The 22,503-nt window shown below is 45.3% G+C and overlaps 1 protein-coding gene across 2 annotated transcripts; it reads right to left on the reverse strand.

The window, feature by feature from the left end:
- Window positions 1–958: 958 nt before the first annotated feature.
- Window positions 959–19,120, reverse strand: ZFP90 (ZFP90 zinc finger protein). 2 transcript variants are annotated; one of them, XM_040982479.1, is made up of 5 exons: window positions 18,678–19,120; window positions 18,321–18,388; window positions 8,600–8,726; window positions 8,172–8,267; window positions 959–3,300 (listed from the first exon to the last, which is right to left on the reverse strand). In XM_040982479.1, the coding sequence occupies exons 2-5, from the start codon at window positions 18,351–18,353 to the stop codon at window positions 1,664–1,666; spliced, it is 1,893 nt and encodes a 630-aa protein (XP_040838413.1). In that variant the 5' UTR covers window positions 18,354–18,388; window positions 18,678–19,120; the 3' UTR covers window positions 959–1,663. The 2 variants fall into 2 exon arrangements, with proteins under 2 accessions (XP_040838413.1, XP_040838414.1); XM_040982480.1 differs by lacking the exon at window positions 959–3,300 and adding an exon at window positions 5,331–5,661.
- Window positions 19,121–22,503: the final 3,383 nt, after the last annotated feature.

The following is a 22,503-nucleotide window of genomic DNA, read 5'->3' on the forward strand; positions in this document are numbered from 1 at the left end:
TCATATGGGCACCCATTCAAGTCTCTGCTGCTCTCCTTCTGATCCAGCTCCCTGCTAATGTGCTTGGGAAAGCAATGAAAGACGACTTAAATGTTTGGAATTCTGTTCCCCTCACAGGAAAACTGGATAAAGTTCTAGGCTCCTGTCTTGATCTTGGCCCAGCTTTGGATGTTGTGGCCATTGGGGAGTGAACCAGAATATGGATACCTCTCCCCACCTCTAATTCTGACTTCCAATTAAAATAATTTTTATGTTTTCCTGGTGGAAAAGCATCAAAGAAATCAAACAAGCTGCTATTTTTTAAAAAAGATTTATTTATTTATTTGAAAGGCAAAATTAACAGAGAAAGAGGCAGTTTTCCATCCTCTGGTTCAATCCCCAGATGGCAACAATGGCCAGGATTGGGTCAGGATAATCCAGGAGCCCAAAGATTCAACCAGGTCTTTCATGTGGGTACAGAGGTTCAAGCACTTGAGCCATCCCCCACTGTTTTCCCAGGCACATTAGCAGGGAACTGTTATAGGGAAATGGAATAGCTAGGACTGGAACCAACATTCATATAGGATGTTTGCCCACATGGGCAGCTTACCCAATGTGCCACAGCCCTGGGCCCAAGAAACCGGTGTTTTTATGGTAAAATATTTGCACACAAAAATGAATCAATAATGTGGTTTCTCTAAACTGAGTCAGACAATCTATGGCAAGAGTAAATGGGTTTTTACTTCTGTGTAACAAAATTAATTTGGGGGACAATTCTCCACTTAGTTTTGTGTTGTTTACTTACCGATCTGATATACAAAGGTTGGGGCAGTGCATTTTCATGGAGTGTCTAGAAAAGTACAAGAGGACTTGATAGTTTTATGAAATGGACACGTTAGCTCCAAGTAAACTGCTAACTGGGAAAAAGGAAAATAGTCACCAGAAGTTCAATTCTCTACAGTTACTGTTGACATTTTGGTTTATACATGTCCAACAAATTGCTTTAAATAAGCTGGTGACAAATTTACATAACTTCGGTTTCTATGATTTTAGGAATTCTTCTGTGTCCAACTCATGGGGGGTGCTCATTAAATGTTTGGGTATCTGACTCATTTCAAAATTTAAAGTTCTCTAAATTTCAAAATACCTTTTCAGGAGACCTGCTGTTATGGGCAGTAGCCTACTGTGCAAACCACTTCAGATCTTTGGTTTTTACTCTATTACATTATTTAAGCTAACTCTTTGGCAAATTCCCATAGGCAGAATCGGCTTCCACAGTGAATTTACTTTAAGAGTTGCAGTTGTCAAACAATTTTTAAAATGATTTTTGGTCATTACTAGAGGAGCTTTATTTATTTTTAAAGACTGTAAACAAAGGGTTTACGCATCAAGTGGTTGAAATTTCGTGATCTCCTCCAGACATATATTCAAAAGCTTTATAAAATCCAGTTTATGGGCATATCACTTCCAACTGTTTTTTTTTAAACAGATGTCTGTAATCAAATATGAGAATGTAGCTTTTATTAGAGACATTCTGTCTAGTGGCACAGTTTTCTCACATACAACACACATACACACACACATATAAGTCATTTCATTCACAAACTCTGTAAGAATGCTCCAGTCCTGAATTAGAACAGCATGTTAACTAAAGCTTTCTATACATTCCTTAATTTCAGGGTTCCTAGGGTTTATTTCGAGCATGGATTCTCTGGTGTTTAGTGAGAGCGGAGCTTCGACTGAAGTTTTTCCCGCATTCCTTACAAGCATAGGGTTTTTCTCCAGTGTGAATCCTCTGATGATCACGCAGGTTAGTTTTCTTTCGGAAGGCACGCCCACACTCATTGCACTCATAGGGTTTCTCTCCAGTGTGAGTTTTCTCATGCTGAATCAGGGATGAATTCTGACTGAAGGCCTTCCCACAGTCAATACATTCATAGGGCTTCTCCCCGGTATGGGTTCTCTCGTGCTGAGTGAGTGATGAGCGTCGACTGAAGGCTTCTCCACACTCATTACATTCGTATGGTTTTTCTCCAGTGTGAATCCTGTGATGCTCTATGAAACTTGTACTCCGTTTGAAAGCTTTCCCACACACGTTACACTGATAGGGCTTCTCTCCAGAAGGAGAAACGGTTTGTTGGCTCAGGGCCTGCTCGCAGTCATAGGGGCTCTCTCTGGTATGGATCTGCTGATGGTCAGCGAGATCTGTGATGTAACTGAAGTCTTCCCCACAGTCACTGCAATGGTAGGATTTCACCTCAGTCAGGGCACTTTCATCCTGAGTGAGAGTTGAGTTGTGCTTGAAATCTACGCTGTAGTTATTGCTTTGGTAAGGCTTGCCTCTCCTATGGATCCTCATATGTTTATAAAGGGATGGGCTCTGACCAAAAGCCCTCCCACATATGCTACATTCAAAAGGCTTCTCTCCCGTGTGAGTCCTCTCATGTTGAACGAGCGAAGAAAACCGGCTGAAGGCTTTCCCGCATTCCTTGCACTGGAAGGGTCTCTCCCCACTGTGCGTGACCCCGTGTTGAGTGAGTGAAGTGCCGTGCCTGAAGGACCTCCCACACAGATTACATCGATAGGGCTTCTCTCTGGTGTGGATTCTCTGGTGCTGAACGAGGGAGGAACTGCGCTGGAAGGCTTTCCCGCAGAGACTGCACTTATAGTGTTTCTCTCCAGTGTGAGCATTCTCATGCTGCGCCCGGGAAGAGCTGTGTCTGAAGGCTTTTCCACACACGTTGCATTCAAAGGGCTTCTCCCCAGTGTGAATTCTCTGATGCTCAGTAAGCTGTGTTTTCCAGAGGAAGGTCTTCCCACAGTCAGTACACTCATGATGTTTCTTCCCAGAATAAACTCCCTGATCTGTGCCAATGGGGTACGCACCCTCTCCTTTGTGTGTTTTTTCATGTTTAGTAAGTGATGATCGATGAATAAAGGCTTTCCTACATTTGTCACATTTAAAGGGTTTTTTCTTTGCAAGGACATCGTTTTGATTAACTAAGTCTGAGCCGTGTCCCAAATTGTTTCCAAAGGTTTCACATTCACTAGGTCGTATTTTTGAAGGAACGTTCAGTTGTGTAAGCAGGTCTGAATTCAACCTAGAATCTTCGGTAAATTTATTTTGCTCAAAACTTTTCTTTTGGTTGGCTGCCTCCGGCCCCAGATGTCTCTTCCAGTTTTCCTGGTGCCTTTCTAACTGGCTACTAACATCACAGGTGACTTCTAAGGTGGCAGTGGAGGGACCATCTGTGCTATGGGGTGTTTCAGCTCTGCCCCGATGAAGACGTGTTGACTTGGCTTCACTCCTGGTCTTCCAGTCTGAAAAAAATCCAAGGTGAAAAGGACCCCTGTTCCTTCCTGTTGACATAAACTTCTACAGAAGGATAGAGGATATCAAAAAGATACAAATTACCCATGACTGTTCTAAAATTAGACCTGTGGTGTAGGGAGAGAGCTAAAATAAGGGAAAGGAAAGTAAAAAGAATTAATGATGAAGACTGCCAACCCAGAGTGTGCGGAAAGCCTATAGAATAAAGAAAATCTTCCCTGGGGTGCAAAGGCATAAGTGAGCATATGGACATCAGGCAGGCAAATGGAATAGCATCATAGACTATCGCGTAAGATTTTATCTGCTTTGTGTGTCTCTGATCCATTCTATAACTCACCACAAAAACCAACTTTCCAATATCTCCATTCCATAACTTCTCTTTTATTTGTATTTATTTGAAAGGGGTTCATTCCCCAATGTTTGCAATAGCCAGGGTTGACCTAGGACAAAGCCAGGAGCCCAGCACTCAGTCAAGGTCTTCCATAAGAGTGGCAATGGCTCAAGTACTTGTGGTATCGTCTGCTGTCTCCCAAGGTGTGCAATTAGCAGGAGCTGGAATCAGAAATGGAGTCCAGACTTGACCCCAGGCACTCTGAACTGCTGCCTAGGATGCCTGTGTCCCTTATTTTAGGCCTGCACACCCTAGCAGGAAGCAGGGATTGGCTCAAGTAGCCAGGTTCCTGCTACCCACATGGGAGACCTGGACTTCATTCCCAGCTTCCACTGGCCAGGCCCCTGGCAAGCCTCACTCCTGGGAACACTTGGGAAATGAACCAATGGATAGGAACAGTCTCTTTTTCAAATGAATAAATAAAAAAAAATAATAAGAAAGACTACAAATGGATAAAGAGATAATAAGGCAAATATAACAAAATGTGAACAATAAATATGATCATCTTATTGGTAGGTATGTGGTATTCACTGTAGAAGTTTTTTTTTTTATTCTCTATATTTGAAATTTTTCAAAATAACATGTCAGGAAAGAAAAAGAAAACAATTAAGAGGCCCAACCCCCAATTTCCTTACCTTACAACAAGAATCAACTCTAAACTGAAGGCAGAGAACGCGTTATATTTTTTTTTTCAGAACCCTTCCAAGGAAGACATTCTAGAAATGTTTTCGATGAAGGAAATTCTCTCTAGCCAGATTTCCTAACAACCAATCAAGTAATTTCTGACAAGCTTTTATACACTCTATAACAGACATAGACCATTAGGAAGATAATAATAGACTCTTCTTCTAGGAGCTTGAAATCTAACACTAAATTCCAACATTTTGCTTAAAAAGTGAAATATCATTGGACAGTATATTATTATTCTTTTCAAAAGATATTACCCTTCTTTCCCCCCCCCCAAGATGTGTTTATTCTTATTGGAAAGGCAGATTTACAGAGAGAAGGAGAGAAAAAGAGAAAGATCTTCCATCTGCAGGTTTACTCCCTAAGCAACCATAATGGCTACAGCCAAGCCAATCTGAAGCCAGGAGCCAGGAGCCCCTTCTGCGTCTTCTACATGGTGCAGGGCCCCAAGGCTTTGGGCCATCCTCTATTACTTTCCCAGGCCACTAACAGAGAGCTGAATGGAAAGTGGAGCAGCCAGGCCACAAATTGGCACCCCTATTGGATCCTGGTGCCTGCAAGGTGAGGATTTAGCCAGTAGGCTATCACTCTGGGACCAATAGTACATTATTAAATCTGAATTTGTATAGCAGAGATTATATAAGTGTTATATAAAGTTAAGGAAGGAAGAAATAGGTTTTTATATTAGTTTTTATAGGTTAATTGACCTTGACCTCAACAAATGGATGCTTTAGATGGGCAGAACATATTTGTATTACCTAATAAGGGAAAGTATATGCCACTTATAGAGAATGTGAAAAGAAGTCCAGCCTAAGGGGAACTTGTTTTAGCAGGAACAGAAAGATAATACTGGAAGGCGTGAGAGGAAACCTTTCAATCAAGGGAGTTTCTGTTTTCTACAGTGAGCTTCAAGGAGTAACAGAAAAGCTTTGCCAGAGGTAGGAGACTTTTAAAGTTAAAGCATTAACATCTAATATGGTTAGTCAAGATTTTATGCAATTGAATATCACTCTACAATGTAAAGGAATGAGGTACTAACACATGCTACAACAGGAATGAATCTTGAAAAACATGCAGTGGAAGAAGCCAGCCACATTCTATGATTTCTTTTTGCATGTAGTGTCCTGAACAAGCATCTATGTAGTGACAGAGGTATACTGGTGGTTGGCAGAGGCTGAGAGACATAGGGCAAGGGTGGTGATTACTCGGGCCCCCTTTCTTGGGCAGAGATGAAAACATTCTTCAATTAGCCAGTGTTGGTGCTGGCACAGCTCTGCAAATAAAGAAAAAACTGCAGATCTGTACACTTTCAACACCAAAATCTTAGAATCACCACATAATAAAGCTATAATTTAAAAATCCAAAATGTATTATAAAAAGAGTGAGTGTTTCTAGCTGGGAATTACAGTAATATAAATCTGGGGTCTGGTCTAGGATGTAGAATTTAAAAGGTGAGAAAATAATAATACACCTCTTAGAGGAGGAAGAGAACCTGGATGAAAAAAAAAAAAAGACTAAGTTGATTATAGCGTCTGACCTTAGGGGTTAGAAATGCAGTGGTTTCTAACAGGACCAGGAGGTAATGGGTGATAAGTAAGGTAGCTCAAGGTGCTTGCTAGGAATTGCAGCAAGAGTTTCTAACTGGATGTGGCTTGACACCCACATTTAACCATAAGCATAACTTCTCATGTCTAATACACTCATGACATAGTTCAATCACTCATGACATAGTTTCCAATGTAACAAACTCCTCAAATAGCCACAGACAAAAACTTCAGAGGGATTCTCCCTAATCTTCTAGGCTGGACTGCCTGCTTCCCCACAGTCTTTATTTAACTGATCATTGTGACATTTGCTCATAAAGTGACCATTTCTCAGTTGCAGCGGGACTGCCTGGAACTAGTGCTTTAAACTCCCCCATTAATACGCCCTGCAGAAAACCTACTCAGATAATGCTTAGCCCCAGTGAAGCACTGGCCTGTGGGCCTCCCTACCAGACACTTTGTCTGTATTCATTCCCTGGCCTCCATGTGTGTCCTTTATGCATGTGGCATACCTAGTGCTTAGAAGTACTCAAATGGTTCCTAAACTGTCACACTGCAGTCCTGTCATTGAAGGCCTGTCCGCAATCCAATCTCTGGCAAGGAGATGCCTGCTGAGGAATTCCTTGTTGACCACCTTGTGCCTGCGGCTCTGGTGGCTACCGGAAACAGCAGTTACTAGCTGAGCTAACACTGAAACTTAAGATGTTACATTCAAAACAGGGACAAGGCCAATGTGGTAGCTCAATAGGCTAATCCTCCTAATGCTGGCATCCCATATGGTCACTGGCTCATGTCCTGGCTATTCTACTTTTTTGTTTGTTTTTTATTCCACTTCTGATGCAGCTCCCTGCTTATGACCTGGGAAAGTAGTGGGGGATGGCCCAAAGTCTTGGGACCTTGCACTCACAGGGGTAAACTGGAAAGAAGTTCTTGGCTTCCGGCTTCAGTCTGGCCCAGTCCCAGCCATTGCAACCAGCTGGGGAGTGAATGGAAGATTTCTTTCTCTTTCTCTGTAACTCTTCCGTTTTTTATATATATATATATATATATATATATATATATATATATATATATATATATATTTTTAATGGCACAGGACATTGTGTCTCCTCCCACAGCGGAGTCTGAGTGTTAGCTCCACTCCTGAGTTCAGATGCTTGCTGATGCACACCCCAAGAGACAGCAGGTGATGGGGCAGGTCCTGGGCTCCCAATCACTTAGCGGGAAAACTGGATTGAATTTCCACTCTCCTGGGGTGGAGCTCGGTGGCCTGGCTTTTGTGAGCACTTGAGGACTGAACCAGTAGACGAAAGATCTCTGTTCTGTCTGACTCTGCCTTTCATATAATATGAAAAAAAAATTTAAGATTTATTTATTTATTATTGGAAAGTCAGAGTTACAGAGAAAAGGAGAGACAGAGAAAAAGATCTACTGTCTGCTGGCTCACTCCACAAGTGGGTGCAACGGTTGGAGTTGAGCTGATTAAAAGCCAGGAAGCAGGAGCTTCTTCCAGGTCTCCCACACAGGTGCAGGGTCCCAAGGCTTTCCTCTACTGCTTTCCCATGCCACACGCAGGGAGCTAGATGAGAAGTGGAATAGCCAGGATACAAACCAGTGCCCATATGGTATCCTGGCAGTTGCAAGGTAAGGACTTTAGCGCTAGGCTAATGTGCCAGGCCCAGAGAAAAATTTTGTTTAATTGAAAAAAAAAATACTAGCATAAACATGGGCTGTAAGGAAGATGGTGCTGAAGTTTCAGGAGTATAGTTGGGGAAAGAGTCTCAAGGCCAGTGACAAAGGGAGGAAGACTCAAGGCTGCATGCATTTGCTAAAAGCCAAGGGTACTAGGCAGTGCAAGAAATACAGTGTAGGAGGAGACACAGGAGTTCAGCCCCTGCCTAAGCAAGGAGGAATGGGGGTCTTTAAATAACTAAATAATGAAGGGTGTCTAAAGACACCTGAGGAGAAAATAATCCAGCAAGGAGAGTTACAGGACAAGGCAGAGATTATATTCTGAGTGCAAAGTGAAAGGCTACTTCCAGAAAAGAAAAAAAAAAAAAAACCAAGAAGAACCCTTTTCTCTAAGATCTACTGATGCCAAGGGTCCCCTACTGAGGCACAGAGATGTACGCGGGGATGTCACCAAGAGCATAACTTCAGCTCCTGTGCAAATCCACAAGCTCTCAGGCCAGCTACGCCATGCCCTGCACTGATTCCCACTGGCCTGACACTCACCCACCTGGACAAAAGGGTCTTCGGAGTTCTCCCTCTGAAGTCCAAGGCTCTTCTCCTTGCTCCAACTTGAAGATCACCTCTGGCTTGGAGACTTGATATCCTGCCCATGGGCGAACACACAAGATTTGATTGCACGTGCACGGACACAAAAGGGTCCTCTTACAAGGAAGGGGGTTAGTCCTTAATCTGCAGGAACTCCAAAGAAAAACATGCAGCTTGAGGGATCATGCAATCAACTCTCGATTTCCAGTTTTTTGTAAAATAAAGGTATTTTTACCAGAGGGCAGGCTCAATACCCATAAAGCTAGATCCCAAACAGATGGTTGAATTCTGCTTCTGAATTCACACAGTTGCCCAAGAAATTGCACACACTTCAGCAGTTGAGGCAGGGGGTTCCCACCAACTGGCAGGACTCTGAAAGATGGTCCTTACCAAGTGCCACCAGGTGGCTGTAGTTCTCCAGCATCACATCCCTGTACAAGGTCCGCTGAGCAGGATCCACGTGGTGCCATTCCTCCTGAGTGAAATCCACAGCCACGTCTTTGAATGTCACTGATTCCTGTGGGATGTACCAGCGTGGTGACTGCATGTTCTGCTGTCCTGAGGGGGCCATGTATGGTTTATATGTACTAGCTGTTTACCTAATGTTGTAAAGGATTGGGTGAGGCCGGTAAGAAAGCCATGGGGACAGTGACTCCCACAAACCTGCATCCTCAATGAGACAGCTTCCTGATGCTCTCCAAAGCCAAGCCTTTTCATTCAATCACAAATTCTTGCTGCCCTTCCACAGCCTTTATATGAAATAGTGTGGAATATAAAGAGAGAGCTCACCTTCACCCTCATAACCTCACTCTACTCCCCAGAAAAAAAAAATGACTCTTGATGGTTTAATGTATATACTTGAAGTCCCTTGTCTATGTTTTATACACATATACACTTTGTTTTATGAAATACTGCTCATATTGTTCAACAATTTTTTTCTACATTTAACTATGGAGAAACTAAGAAACATACATGACTTCACCTTATTTGTTTGAATTGTTTCACAGTGTTCCATAGTAAACTGTATTATGAGGGATCCTCTCCCTAAACTCCAGAATACCCTACTAGACTAAGAATAAAATTCAGGAGCTGGTGTTGTGGCATGGTTGGTTAAGCCTTGGTTGTGATGTTGGTATCCCATTCTGGAATGCTAATTCTGCTCTGCTTCTGATACAGCTCTTTACTAGACCTGGGAAGGCAATAGAAGAGGCATCAAGTATGTGGGCCCTCTGCCACCCGAAGCAGGAGGCTGGGGTGGAGTGCCTGGCTCCTGGCTTCAGCCGGAGCCCATGCTGGTTTTTGTGGTTACTTGGGGAGTGTAGCTACGAACAGATATATATGTCTCTCCTTGTCTTTCTCTCACTCTGCTTTTCAAATAAAGGAATGATATATCTTTAACAAAAACCAAGAATAAAATTCAAACTCCCTCGTTACTCACTAGGCTTTAGCCACACCAATTTTGCTATTTATTGACTAGATCAAGCTTTGTAACAAAGTATAAAATACAACCAATTTTGGAGAATCAGCACCAAAAAAAAAAAAAGAAAGAATATAAAACACTTCATTAGCAATTTAAGAAGTGATTACATGTCAAAATATTATTCTAGATATCATAGGTTAAATAATATTACACTAAGTTTCTGGCTACAAGAAAATTTAAAATTATGTGTGTTTATACTTCTTTCAGCTAGCATGTTCTAGATCTCCACTTATGGCCATTTTCCCCATGCTACTGAGTCATCTTTTTCTCAAACTTTGTTACCTGCCACACATACCATGTCTCTGTCACATGGACTCTTTTACCTGGTACCATCATCCAATCTCCTTACCTTCACCTGTCCTATTCTGACTTATTTATTTGAAAGGTTGAGTAACAGAAAGTACAGACAGAAAGACATCTTCTAACCACTGGTTCACTCCCCAAATGGCTGTTATGGCTGCATCTGGGCCAAAGCCAGAACAGAGAACTCCACCTGGGTTTCCTACCTGGGTAGTGGGGGCTCAAGTACTTGGGCCATCCTCTTCTGCTCTCCCAGTCCCACTAACAGGGAGATGGATCAGAAGCTCAGTGAATTAGAATCCGAGAAAGCACTCGGATATGGAATGCCAGCATTGCAAACAGTGACATAACCGGTTGCAGTTAAACTCTAGCACCATGATGCAATTTCTTCCCTCAGCTCTACAGGAAAAAAAAAAAATCTCTACTTGTCATTCCAGCATAGGTATAATGGTCCTTGCAGTCCCGAAGCTTTTCCAGATCCCCACCCTCCCTCAGCATTCAGTCCACATCTCCATTTCAGAACTGTAGCCATTGGTCCACAACAAGCAAGCTTAGACTGTCCAGAATCACCCTGGCAAATGTTCTCAATTGTCCACATGCAGAAAGCTCTGGCCAAGAGTCTTTTAAAAGCTCGTCAGGTAGTGCACAATGAAAAAACAACAGTGAATATTTCTTTTTAAAATTTTATTATTTTTTATTTGAGAAGCAAAGTGGGGGTGGGGAGGGTAGGAAGGAAGGAGGGAACAAAAGATCTTCTGTCTACTGGCTCCCTCTCCAAATGCCTAGAGCAGTGAGCTAAGGGCTCAGTCCAGGTTTCTCATATGGTTGCCAGGGATCCAAGTACTTGAGTCTCACCTACTGCCTTCACCCTGTCTGGAGCCACAGTGCACATTAGCAGCAAGGTGGAATTGGGACCAGAGACAGGATCGAATCCATGTACTCTGAGAGCTGGGCATTTCAAGTAGCATTTTCACTGCAGTGTTAAATGCCTGCCCCCAGTAGCGGAGATTTATTGAACACAGGCCAGCCATGGAGCTTATAATCAGTGTGTGTCCTTCCCCCATTGCCTCGTGGCTGAAATCATCATCACCCCACAGGTTGTAGGTGCCACCTGCAGGGTGGCCGTAGTTAAGAATCACTCAGTGGTCACAGGTGCTCAAGAGATGTCTGCTGAGTGAAGCAGTAGAGCAAACCTGACCCATCTTGGCAGGGCGTGGGGGGCTGAGAGAGGACTTGCCTCAAGGATAAGAAAATGCTGCTTTATGTGGGTAAGTAGAAAAATGATGCTACCAATGCCCAGCCAAAAAGCTGGTTCTTCTTCAACACCAGTCACACAGAAAAATCGCCGGCCTATCTAGTTAAAGAGAATTTTCAAAAAGCAATTTAAAGAGGAACAACAACAACGACGGCGATGACAAAAACACAGTGAAACAGCATACAACAGTACGTTAGGAAATTGGAAAATCTTAACGACATGCATGTGTTCCAAATTGCGAATGTTGACAGTAAAAACCTTAAAATGATTGAGGTGTACACAGAGAAAATTATTTCTGAATCATCCACTCTATAAATGGATGTGTTTCAACACAGAGAACAACAATTTAGATGTTTCTATAAGTTAAACCCCTAAGAGGGTTACTTCATCCAAACAACACTTGTGAGGATTTCAGTGTCCCAGATTGGAGTACCTGGGTTCAATCCTCAACTCTAGTTCCTGACTCCAGCAGACCCTGGGAGGCAGCGGTGATGGCTCAGGGAGTTGGTTCCCTGCTTTGGCACACCTCCCTTCTGTGTATTTGGGAATGAGTAAGTAGATGGGCTTTTTCCCTGTGTGGCTCTCTGCTAAAAAAGAAAAAAAAAAAAAAAAAAGAAAGAAAAAAAAGAAAGAAAGAAAGAAAATTAGGGCCCAGTGCAATAGCATATTGGTTAAGGTCCTCGCCTTGAACTCGCTAGAATCCCATATGGGCACCGGTTCTAATCCCAGGAACCCTACTTCCGAACCAGCTCCCTGCTTGTGGCCTGGGAAAGCAGTCGGGGACGGCCCAAAGCCTTGGGACCCTGCACCTACATGGGAAACCTGGAGGAAGCTCCTGGCTCCTGGCTTTGGATTAGCTCAGCTCCAGCCATTGCGGCCACTTAGAGTGTGAACTAGAGGACAGAGGATATTTCTCTCTGTCTCTCCTCCTCTCTGTATATCTGCCTTTCCAATAAAAATAAATAAATCTTTAAAAAAAAATTAAAAAGTCTTTTCAATTGCACAAGCATTCTGAAAATAATCTGCCATAATTAGGTGGGACTTTATTCCATTTGGGGCATGGTGTTGTGGAATAGTGGGTAAAGCTGTCATCTGTCACACTGGCATCCTTTATGACCACCAGTTCAAGCCCCAGCTGCCCCACTTCCAGTCCAATTCCTTGCTAATGTACCTGGGAAAGCAGCAGCAAATGGCCCTAATCCTTGGGTCTCTACATTCAAGTGGGAGACTGGGTGAAGCTCCTGGCCCCAAGCTTCAGCCTGGTCTAGCTCCAGATCTTGTAGTCATTTGGGGAGTAAACCACAGATCAAAGCTCTCTCTGACTTTCCTTCTCTTAGTAACTCTGATGTGCACATAAAACTAAATCTTGGGCCCAGCATGGTAACCTAGAGGCTAAAGTCCTTGCCTTGCATGTGCCAGGATCCCATACGTGCACTGGTCTTTATTCCGGCTGTTCCACTTCCCTTCCAGTTCCTGCTTGTGGCCTGGGAAAGCAGTCGAGAACAGCCCAAAGCCTTGGGACCCTGCACCCACATGGGAGACCTGGAAGAAGCTCCTGGCTCCTGACTTTGGATCGGCTCACCTCTGGCTGTTGTGGTCATTTGGGAGAGTGAACCAGTGGATGGAAGACCTTTCTCTCTGTCACTCTTCTCTGCAGATCTGAATTTCCAATAAAAATAAATAAGTCTTTAAACATTTTTTTACAAAATAAAAAAAAATTAGAAACTAATGTTCAATGAGAACTTGGTTAAAAAAAGATGTATTTATGCAAAACAAAATAAGTCATTAAAATTAAGAAATGGCAATTAATCCAGTAAGTCACAAGTTTCCTCCCCCGCCCCATTGGAAAGGTAGATTTACAGAGAGAGGAAGAAACAGAGAAAGATCTTCCATCTGCTGGTTCACTTCCCAAAGTGTTGCAACAGCCAGAGCTGAGTCAATGGTGGTGCCTGCAATGGTGGCATCCCACATACAAGTTCAAGTGCCAGTTTTTTCATTCCCAATCCAACTCCCTGCTAATATACTTGGGAAAGCAACAAAGGATGGCCTACATACTTTGGTTTCTGCCACACACATGAAAAATCTAGATGAAGTTCTGGAATCATGGTCTATGGCCTTTAAAGCCATCTGGAGAGTGAATCAGAAATTATCTCTCTTTAAAAAAGAGAGAGAGAGAGAAGCAGAAGAAGAAGAAAATAAGAAAGAAAGAAAGAAACAAACAAAGAAAAGAAAGAAGGAAAAGATGTGTCTTGGGATGCATCCCTTGTCAGAGTACCTAGTTTGAGTCCCAGTTACTCTACTTGTTTTATTGATTGATTGATTGATTGATTGGAAAGTCAGATCCACAGAGAGGAGAGACAGACAGAAAGATCTTCCATCCATTGGTTCACTCCCTAAGTAGTTGTAACAGCTAGGGCTGAGCAGATCCAAAGCCAGGAGCTTCTTCCAGTTCTCCCACGTAGGTGCAGTGTCCCAAGGCTCTTGCCTATCTTGGACTGCTTTCCCAGGCCACAGGCAGGGAGCAAGATGGGAAGTGGAGCTATGATATGAACTGGTGCCCATAAGGGATCCCAGCGTGTGCAAGGCAAGGACTTTAGCCACTAGGCTACTATGCCAGGCCCTGTCATTCAACCTAAAAGATTAACTTGTTTTAAAAACAAGAAAAAACATATATATAAAAAATTCATAAGAGGGGGTTGATGCTATGGCTCAATGGGCCAATCCTCCACTGTTAAGCACTGGCATCCCATATCGGCATTGATCCATCCATGTCCAGGCTGCTTCACTTCCCATTCAGTCTCTATTTATGCCCTAAGAAGGAGGCAAGAGTTTGGTCCAAGTCCTTGAGTCCTCCACCTACATGGGAGACTCAGAAGAAGCTCCTGGCTTCAGATTGGCTCTGCTCAGCTACTGTGGCCATTTAGGAAGTGAACCAGTGAACCTGCCACCCACATGGGAGACTTGGAAGAAGCTCCTGGCTCCCAGCCTTTGACCTGCCCAGCTCTGGCCACAGCAGTCATTTGGAGAGCAAGCTAAATGTCTCTCTCTCTGTAATCCTAACATTCCTTTTGTTTTCCAAAAATTTATTTATTTTTCAAAGATTTACTTATTTTCCCCAAGTGACCTTAATGGCTGGAACTGCACCGATCTGAAACCAGGAGCCAGGAACTTCTTTCAGGTCTCCCCACGCAGGTGCAGGGTCCCAAGGCTTTGGGATGTCCTCCACTGCTTTCCCAGGCCACAAGCAGGAGCTGGCTGGGAAACAGGGTCACCGAGATCAGAATCAGTGTCCAGATAGGATCTCGGCATGTTCAAGGCAAGGACTTCAGCCTCTAGGCCACCATGTCAGGCCCTAACTTTCAAATATATAAGTAAATCTTTTCAAAATTAATGAGAAAAATCCTTATAAAAATGATACAAAGTTTAAAAAATGCTATCACTAAAAATGTTTAAGGGGAAAAGATATATAGAGAGAAAAGAAGGAAATTCACCAAATCATATACAGGGGCGCTAAAGAAGAGTCTAATAAATGTAGTTTTCTATTAAAAGGTATATAATATTGATAGATTTATATACATAACAGGTACAAAACACCTAAATCTTAACAAAAGGAAATCAAACAATCCAATTTGAAGAAAGTCTAACATTTCTCCAAGAAGTATGCATATACAAATGGTTAATAAGCATATGAAAGAATGTGAAACTGACCATTAGAGAAATACAAATCAAAACTATAAGAAGACACTTCTTCACACCCACCAGAATGGCTACCACCAAAAAAAAAGAGTGGCAGGTGCTGTGGTGCAGTGGGTTAAGCTGTCACTTAAGATGCTCCCTGTTAAGAGTACCTGCTGAGGCTCCAGCACCTGTTAAGTGCGGGTCCTGGAAGATACCAAGGATGACTGGTGCTTGGGTCCCTGCTATATGTACGTGGGAAAACCGTACTGAGTCGGCGGCTCCTGTGTTCAGCCTTTCTCTGGTTCAATTAAGAGTACACCAGAAGATCAGAACTCTCTCAAATTTAAAAATACAGCAAAACAACAACAAAAAAACACAACCCTGTGGCCTGTGCCATGGGTTAAGCCACTGCCTATGATGCAGGCATCTCTTGAATGCTGACTGGATTCCTGATGGCTCTACTTCCAATCCAGCTTCCTCCTAAGGTGCCTGGGCAGATGTGGAAGATGGCCCAAGGAATCAGCATCCCTATGGGAAACCCCTAGAAAGTTTCATGCTGCTGGGTTAGGCCTCTTCCAGCCCCAGACATTATGCCTATTTGGGAGTGAACCAGTTGATAGAAGATCTGTCTCTCCCTCTCTCTAGGTAACTCTGTCTCTCAAATACATAAACAAACACATACATAAATATACATATGTTTATAGTTCTCTCCTTGGGTGTAGATGTCTGGGTTATGGAGTTAAAAAAAATTACTTCCTCCTTCCCATTCAAGCCCCCTAATCTATCCCTCCTTTTTCTTTACCCTCTTGAGCGGGTACCATCACCTTCTAGGACACTGCACAACTTAGTAATTACTGAAGTCTTCTTCCATCTGCCCTCTCTAGAATGGAAGAAGCTCTGGGGATGGAGAGAGTCCTTTACAGACTGTTCACTGAAGTATTGCAACCACCCAGACAAGGGCCTGACACACCACAGGCCTGGTCAGTGGAAAAAAATAAATGAAAGAACAAATGAGTTGTAAGGCCAAAAAAAGAATTCAAATGCCTTCCTGCTCTCAGCAGTCACTTCCCGCAGCGCACACATGTCTCACAGGACAAGTGTTCTGTGATCAGGACCCTTGTCTGCTTGCTTGCTTCCCACCTCCTCTGACCCACAGTCCCTCACTCAGTTCTGCCCCTAACAACCTCATTTTTACTTGCTCAACCTCTGCTCCTATTCAATGAACTTCTTCGTGCAGGAACACTTTCCTACCCCTCCCTTCTCTGAACTCAAATGGCCTCTGAACTTGTACAGCAGCACATGGTACCATCTCATTTTCTCTTGTGCTGCACTTCTGCAGGGTCGGGGAGTTAACTGTCCAGATAGACAGTCCCAGGACTCAAGTCACTCACCATTATTTCCTCCTGGGGCCATGCTTAGTGAAGGAGAACCATTGACAAAGAGAAATTTCCGTCTAAAAAGTCCCACTGTAGGTTCATTCCTTCAGAATATAACTGAATTAAGAGTGCTTAGGGAACACATCCTTAGAAGTGAAATTTAAAGCGGTCTCTGCTCAAAACACATTCTGGGGTCAGTGCTGTGTCTGAAGGCAGGCCACTGTCTGCAACGCCAGTATCCCATACAGATGCTGCTGAGTCCTGACTGCTCCACTTCTGCTTCAGTTTCTTGCTAATGCACCAAGGGAAGCCAAAGGAAATGGCCCAATCCTTTAGGCCCCTGAACCCATGAGGAAGACCGAGACAAAGTTCTTGGCTCCTGGCTTCAGCCTTACCCAGCCCAGGCTGCTGCAGCCATCTGGGGAGGGAACTAGTAGAAACATCACTCTCTCTCTGACTCTGCCTTTCAAACAAAATAAATCTAAAAGCAAACAAGCAAACACATACCAGCTTTCTCCACTACCAAGGCAGCCCCCACCAACCTGGTGAGGTGCTAAGTCATCCTGATTCTTCCTACCCTGGAGGACACACTCTGTAAAGGCAAACATGACAGTCCTCTGCATTCCTCAAACCAAGCAACTGCCTTGTGCCGGCAGCGGGTCATCTCCTGCATATATTCTATTATTTCTGATATACTGTGAAGTATTTTATTTTGAAGACAGAGATCTCTTACACACTGGTTCACTGCCATCCACATAAGTAGGGCCAGGACCAGGAGCTGAGAACTTAATCCAGATCTTGCTCAAGGGTGGTAGCACCTCAACTATTTGAGCCATTTTGGAGTCTGTGTGAGTAGGAAGCCAGTATCGGAAGAGGAGATGGGACTCAAACCTAGACACCCCAACAAGGGATGCAGGTGTTCCAAGCAACAAACATCTTTTGAAAGACATTATCAGTTTTTTTTTTTTAAAAAACTTAGGTATTTATGGTATTGCTAGAATCTGCCATCTGCTGGTTCATTCCTCGAATGCCTATAAAGGTCTGGGCTGGACCAGATAGAAACCAGAACCCTGAAACTGTTAGGGTCTCCCACATGGCAGCAGGACTCAGGCACTCGAGGCCTTGCCCGGTGCTGCCTCCCAGCAGGTGCATTACCAGGAAGCTTGATTCCTGACATGGGATGCTGGTAGACCCAGGAGCATCTAACAGCACTGCCAAGCAGTCACATTATCAGCTGCTTTTGAGGGATGTTACTCCTTGGTATTTTCATTTGGACCAATCTTGACTGCTTCACACATTTACCACCCGTCTTCTTCTATTTTCACCAATAAACTCTGTAAATCCATGGATAACCCCAGGGTTGTAATGCTTCCAGAAAACGCACCCACTGCTACAAAAATAAACAGGTTCACAAATCAGTGTCATTTACAAGAAGTAATGTGCAGGTGGAATTTCCCGGTGTGTGTGTGTGTGTGTGTGTGTGTGTGTGTGTGTGTCTGTGATTGTGTCTATCATACATTTGTAAAAGCAGAAAAAGACAAGAAAAACCCGGGGCCAGCCAGTCAGTGCAGGTTTTGGATTTTTGTTCTTCTTGCCCAAGAAAGGCCATTTCCAGCTTCTTTCTAGGTAAACTGCTCCCAGTCTTCTTTAACTGTTAAGGTGTCTCCTTGGTCCCTGCGCTCCTCTTCCTAACTCACCACCAGTCACCGCCTCCTCCTCCACAGCTATCCTGGCACTTCATCCTCTGAGAGTTCACACTGGCGCGGTTCTGAAGACTCAACACCGACCCAACTTCCCAACACCTCAGCCTGCACGCCTCACCACACCGCCCCGTCCTGGCTTAGCCCTTCGGTGCCCCCCATCCCCAACACGTTGGCAGTTCAGATCTGGGCACCCAGACTAGGAGGTTCCAAGTTGTCAGGCGGAGAACAATGACTCTCCTATCCACTTCCATCACAAAACACCTCTGGGTGGGGGGCACCTGCATGGGACATCCCAGGAGGTTAGGAACGTGCGGCTCACCTGAGGTGCGGCTGTCGGAGGCCTTGGGGCCATGCCTGCCTCGCTCGGACTCCTTAGCCCGACAGGAGCTGAGGAAGACAGGACCGGGCACACTCACGGGCTGAGGCGGCTGCCCGACCCCACCCCGTCCCGCCCCGCCGGCCCCGCCTCCGCCCCGGGAGCGGCGGGCCTGCCGCGCCTCCTTCTCGAGCGGCAGAACCGCCTGGACACCTCAGCAGCCACGCCCAATCATTCCCCCCCAACTCCCGCTGCGCTCCACCTCAGGATGGTGAGCGACACCCGGCGGGCACCCCCAAACCCATCGGAAGTGCCGTTCCGACCCGCGCATTGGTAATCACCGCCTCTGGATCACGCAACCTCAGGCCACCCAGAATCACGGGCTGGCTCCTCCCGCGCCTGCAGGCAGGCTCGGTTCTCTCCAACACTGATCTGTCTGTTGATGTGCTTGCTGCTCAGAGCGGCCTCCGCTGCACCGGGCCCGGGACAATGGCTACGGCGGCCCGGCAGAACCGGAAATGCGCCTGCGCACGCGGAGTCTCTCCCGCAACTCCGGGACGGCGGCGGGCACCAGAACTACACTTCCCAGAGGCCCCCTCGCGCGGGCTCCGCCAACAGCGGCAGCCGTGGAAGGAAAGTTGATGCGGACCACTGTGAGGGCGAAGAAAGCCAGAGAAAGTGTCAGGCACCCCAGATGGGACGATCTTACCGTCTATCCTTGAGACAGTGAGTCCCCTCAGTGACCGACGGAGGCGAGACTTAATGCAAAAGCAGGAGGCTTTATTCAATCACCAGCGCGCAGTTCCTCACGCAGGAGGGTAGGCACACCAGCCCTTGTACAACATTCTTTTTAAAGGCTAAAACCACAGACGGGGAGGGGGCCATGCAATTGGGGACTTTCCACTGCCACTCTCAATTCCTTATCGCACTTCTTCCTGAGATGCCTGTCCCAAGACTTTTCTCATGACCTAATCCGGATGCAGCTGCAGGCGCCCCTCATCTCTCTATGGTTCCCAGGCTCTATCTAAAGTAAATCCTGAGATGTCCGGCTGTTCATTGTCCTTTTCAGCGAGCAAAGTACAGAAGGCAAGAGCAAGCAAAGTACAGAAGCAAAAAAAAGCAAATTCAATTCCTCTATCCTAAATTTTCCTTTTCAGAACAAGCCGCGGGTCAGGACAAATTTCCACCCAAAGATAGTGAATGTTTAGATGTGGGCCTGTGGTGCAGTGAGATAGCCGCATCCTGTATCCGTGTGCCCCAGGATTCAAGTTCCTGTTCCTTAGTTTCTGATTCCAGTTTCCCTGTATGCACCTCCTGGAAGGCTGCAGGTGTGTGCTGGGCTCCTACCACCCAATGTGAAAGATCCAGATGGAGTTCCAGGCTGCTGGTGGAGGTCTGATCTGTTTTGGCTATTGAGAACATCTGGGGAGTGAACCGGTTGATGGAATATCGGTAAATGATGTATACGTGTGTGTGTGTGTGTGTGTGTGTGTGTGTGTGTGTGTGTGTATTTTTTAATAGACAATTTTACGGGCTGGTGTGTGGCTCAACAGGTTAATCCTCACCTGCACCAGCATCCCATATGGATTTTTTGGAAAGATTTTTTTTTTGGAAAGACAGATTTACAGAGAGAAGGAGAGACACACAGAGACAGATCTTTCATCCACTGGTTCACTTCCCCAAGTGACTACAACAGCCAGAGTTGAGCTGATCCGAACCCAGGAGTCTCTTCTGTGTTTCCCACATGGATGCAGAGGACCCAAGGCTTTGAACCATCCTCTGTTGCTTTCCCAGGCCACAAGCAGGAAGCTGGATTGGAAGTGGAGCAGCTGAGACATGAGCCAGCGTCCATATGGGATCCCAATGCTTGCAAGGTGAGAATTTAGCCACTAAGCCATTGTGCAAGGCCCAGATTTGATTTCTTTAAGAGACAGAGACTGGTTTATCCATGGATTGAATCCCCAGATAACAGCAACAGCAGGGCCGGGCCAGTCTGAAGCCAGAGCCAGGAGCATTTTTCGGATCTCCCACATGGGCACAGAGGCCAAGCATTTGGGCCATCCTCTGCTGCTTTCCCAGGCCATAAGCAGAGATGCTGGAAAGTGGAGTAGCAGGACATGAACTAGCAGCACTCGTGGGATGCTGGCACTACAGGCTGTGACTGTCATCGCTGCACCACAGCACTGGCCCCCAGAATGGATTTCTTGAATGCTTCACATTCGCATGGTTCAAAATAAGTGCAATTAAATGTGTCTGATGTTACATCGTCTATCGAGAAGCTAAATGTTAAAAGTTAGTGCTCCTCCCCACCTGATGATATATAAGGCTCTGGAATTTGAGTCAGTCGTACTGATGAGTACGTCTGGGCAGGCCTCTCTGAGGCAGTGGCATAGTGGCTGTAGCTTTAGGAACCACGGGAATGTGGAGGAGAAAAAGAATCCCAAGCGAAAGGAACTAAAGCTGTAACAGCCCTCAAGGTGATATGCTAGAAACAGGTCCCAGACAGTGCTGGGGCAGTGGGGGATGACAGACAGTGAGCAGGATCAGGACACGAAGCCTGGAGTGTAATGGAGGCATGTGGACTTTTTTTTTTTTTACTTTGAGTACTACACACACATACACACACTCCCTTCTGCTGGCTCACTGCCCAAATGCCCACTGTGTCTTCCACCTCTGTAAAGGAGCCCAGAGGAAGAAATGCAAGCCAAGTCTCCAACATGGGCAGGAATCCAACTATTGGAGCCACTACTTCCCCCCAAGGACATCCATAAGCTGGAAGCTGGCGTGAAAGGCTAGAGCTGGGAATTGAATCCAGGATATGAGTGTGCATTTTACTAATGGCAAACCACTGGATTAGCAACACAGTGGAGCTATTTATTAATACTACTAGGGAATGAAAGGAAATCTTCCTGTGGTCCAGAATCACCAACCAGTACTCAGAGCAGGAGATTCAGTTCTTCTGTAATATTTTCAAGATTTGCTTTATATTTATTGGAAAGGCAGAATTACAGAAAGAAGGAAAGACAGAGAGAGATCTTCCACCTGCTGTTTCACTCCCAAAGGGCATACTGGCCAGAGCTGTGCCATGCCTAATCCAGGAACCTAGAGTTTCTTACGCGTAGGAACAGGGGCCCAAGCCCTTGAGCCATCCTCTGTTGCTTTTGCATAGTAGCAAGGAGCTGGATTGGAAGTAGAGCAGTCAGTTTTCAAGCCAGTACCTATATGGATGCCAGGGTCACAGGCAGTAGTGGTTTAACTGCTATGTCATGCCAGCCCTAGTGCTTCTGCATTTTAAGCAGATGTTGGGGCCAGACACCCTCAGGCCTTACAAAGGAGGCTGGTACTGAATTTGCCCTGCTACTAATAGTCATTGCCTCCAAGGTCACCCTTATTTCCAGGCCACACATGGAGCTGAGTATGGGACAGAACAACAGGGAGCCTTCCATCTTGTGAGGAACGTGGTGGTGTGCTCCCATCCCCAAGAAGAAACTGAGGAAGAGAAGAACTCCAATATGTAGAAGACTTAGAGGGGTAGGGATGGTTTATGAGCTACCTTAGGCTCTGCTGAGTGAGGCCAAAGGGGAGCCAGGGGGCAATGCTGAGAGTGAGGTGTGCAGCTGAATCTCCATCGTTCCTGCTGTAAGCAGATGCACTGGAAACACCTGGACATTGTCAGCCCCCTGCGGGAACAGGATGTGCAGCTACAACCATACAAGGCTGTGCAATGAACCGGGTGTGAGGAGCCTAGGTGATGGGGAGGCTGAAGTGGAGCCGGAACTCCAAAGTCAGGTATTCATCACTCTCCTCTAAGGAATTCACAGATGCACTTCCGTTTCTGCCAGGAGAAGCGCTCGTCTGCATTAGTGCTGGAGAAGATAGTCTAAAAATCATTTAAAATGCATAGATGAGCTGGAAAATTGGGAAGGAATGCATAGAGGACAAAAACGAAGCAAAGCTGATGGCGGAGCAGTAGGCAGAACATTGAATGCCCGCTTTTCCCTGGAAGTAATTTGCCAAGTGAGACTAACTTGAGCTTTTCATGCTCATGTAGGTGCAGGCACAGGTAATAAAACCCAGGTCCCATCTGAAGTAGGGTATCCAATGGAGACACCCCCCCCCAACCTCCAAGAAAAATTGGGACTCTACCCTTCTGGTAGAAATTGCTGTGTTAAACTTGGCAGTGAGA

This window comes from Ochotona curzoniae, unplaced genomic scaffold, assembly GCF_017591425.1.
Source record: "Ochotona curzoniae isolate NIBS_2020 unplaced genomic scaffold, NIBS_Ocur_1.0 contig_3622, whole genome shotgun sequence".
In the NCBI taxonomy this organism is placed as follows: domain Eukaryota; kingdom Metazoa; phylum Chordata; class Mammalia; order Lagomorpha; family Ochotonidae; genus Ochotona; species Ochotona curzoniae.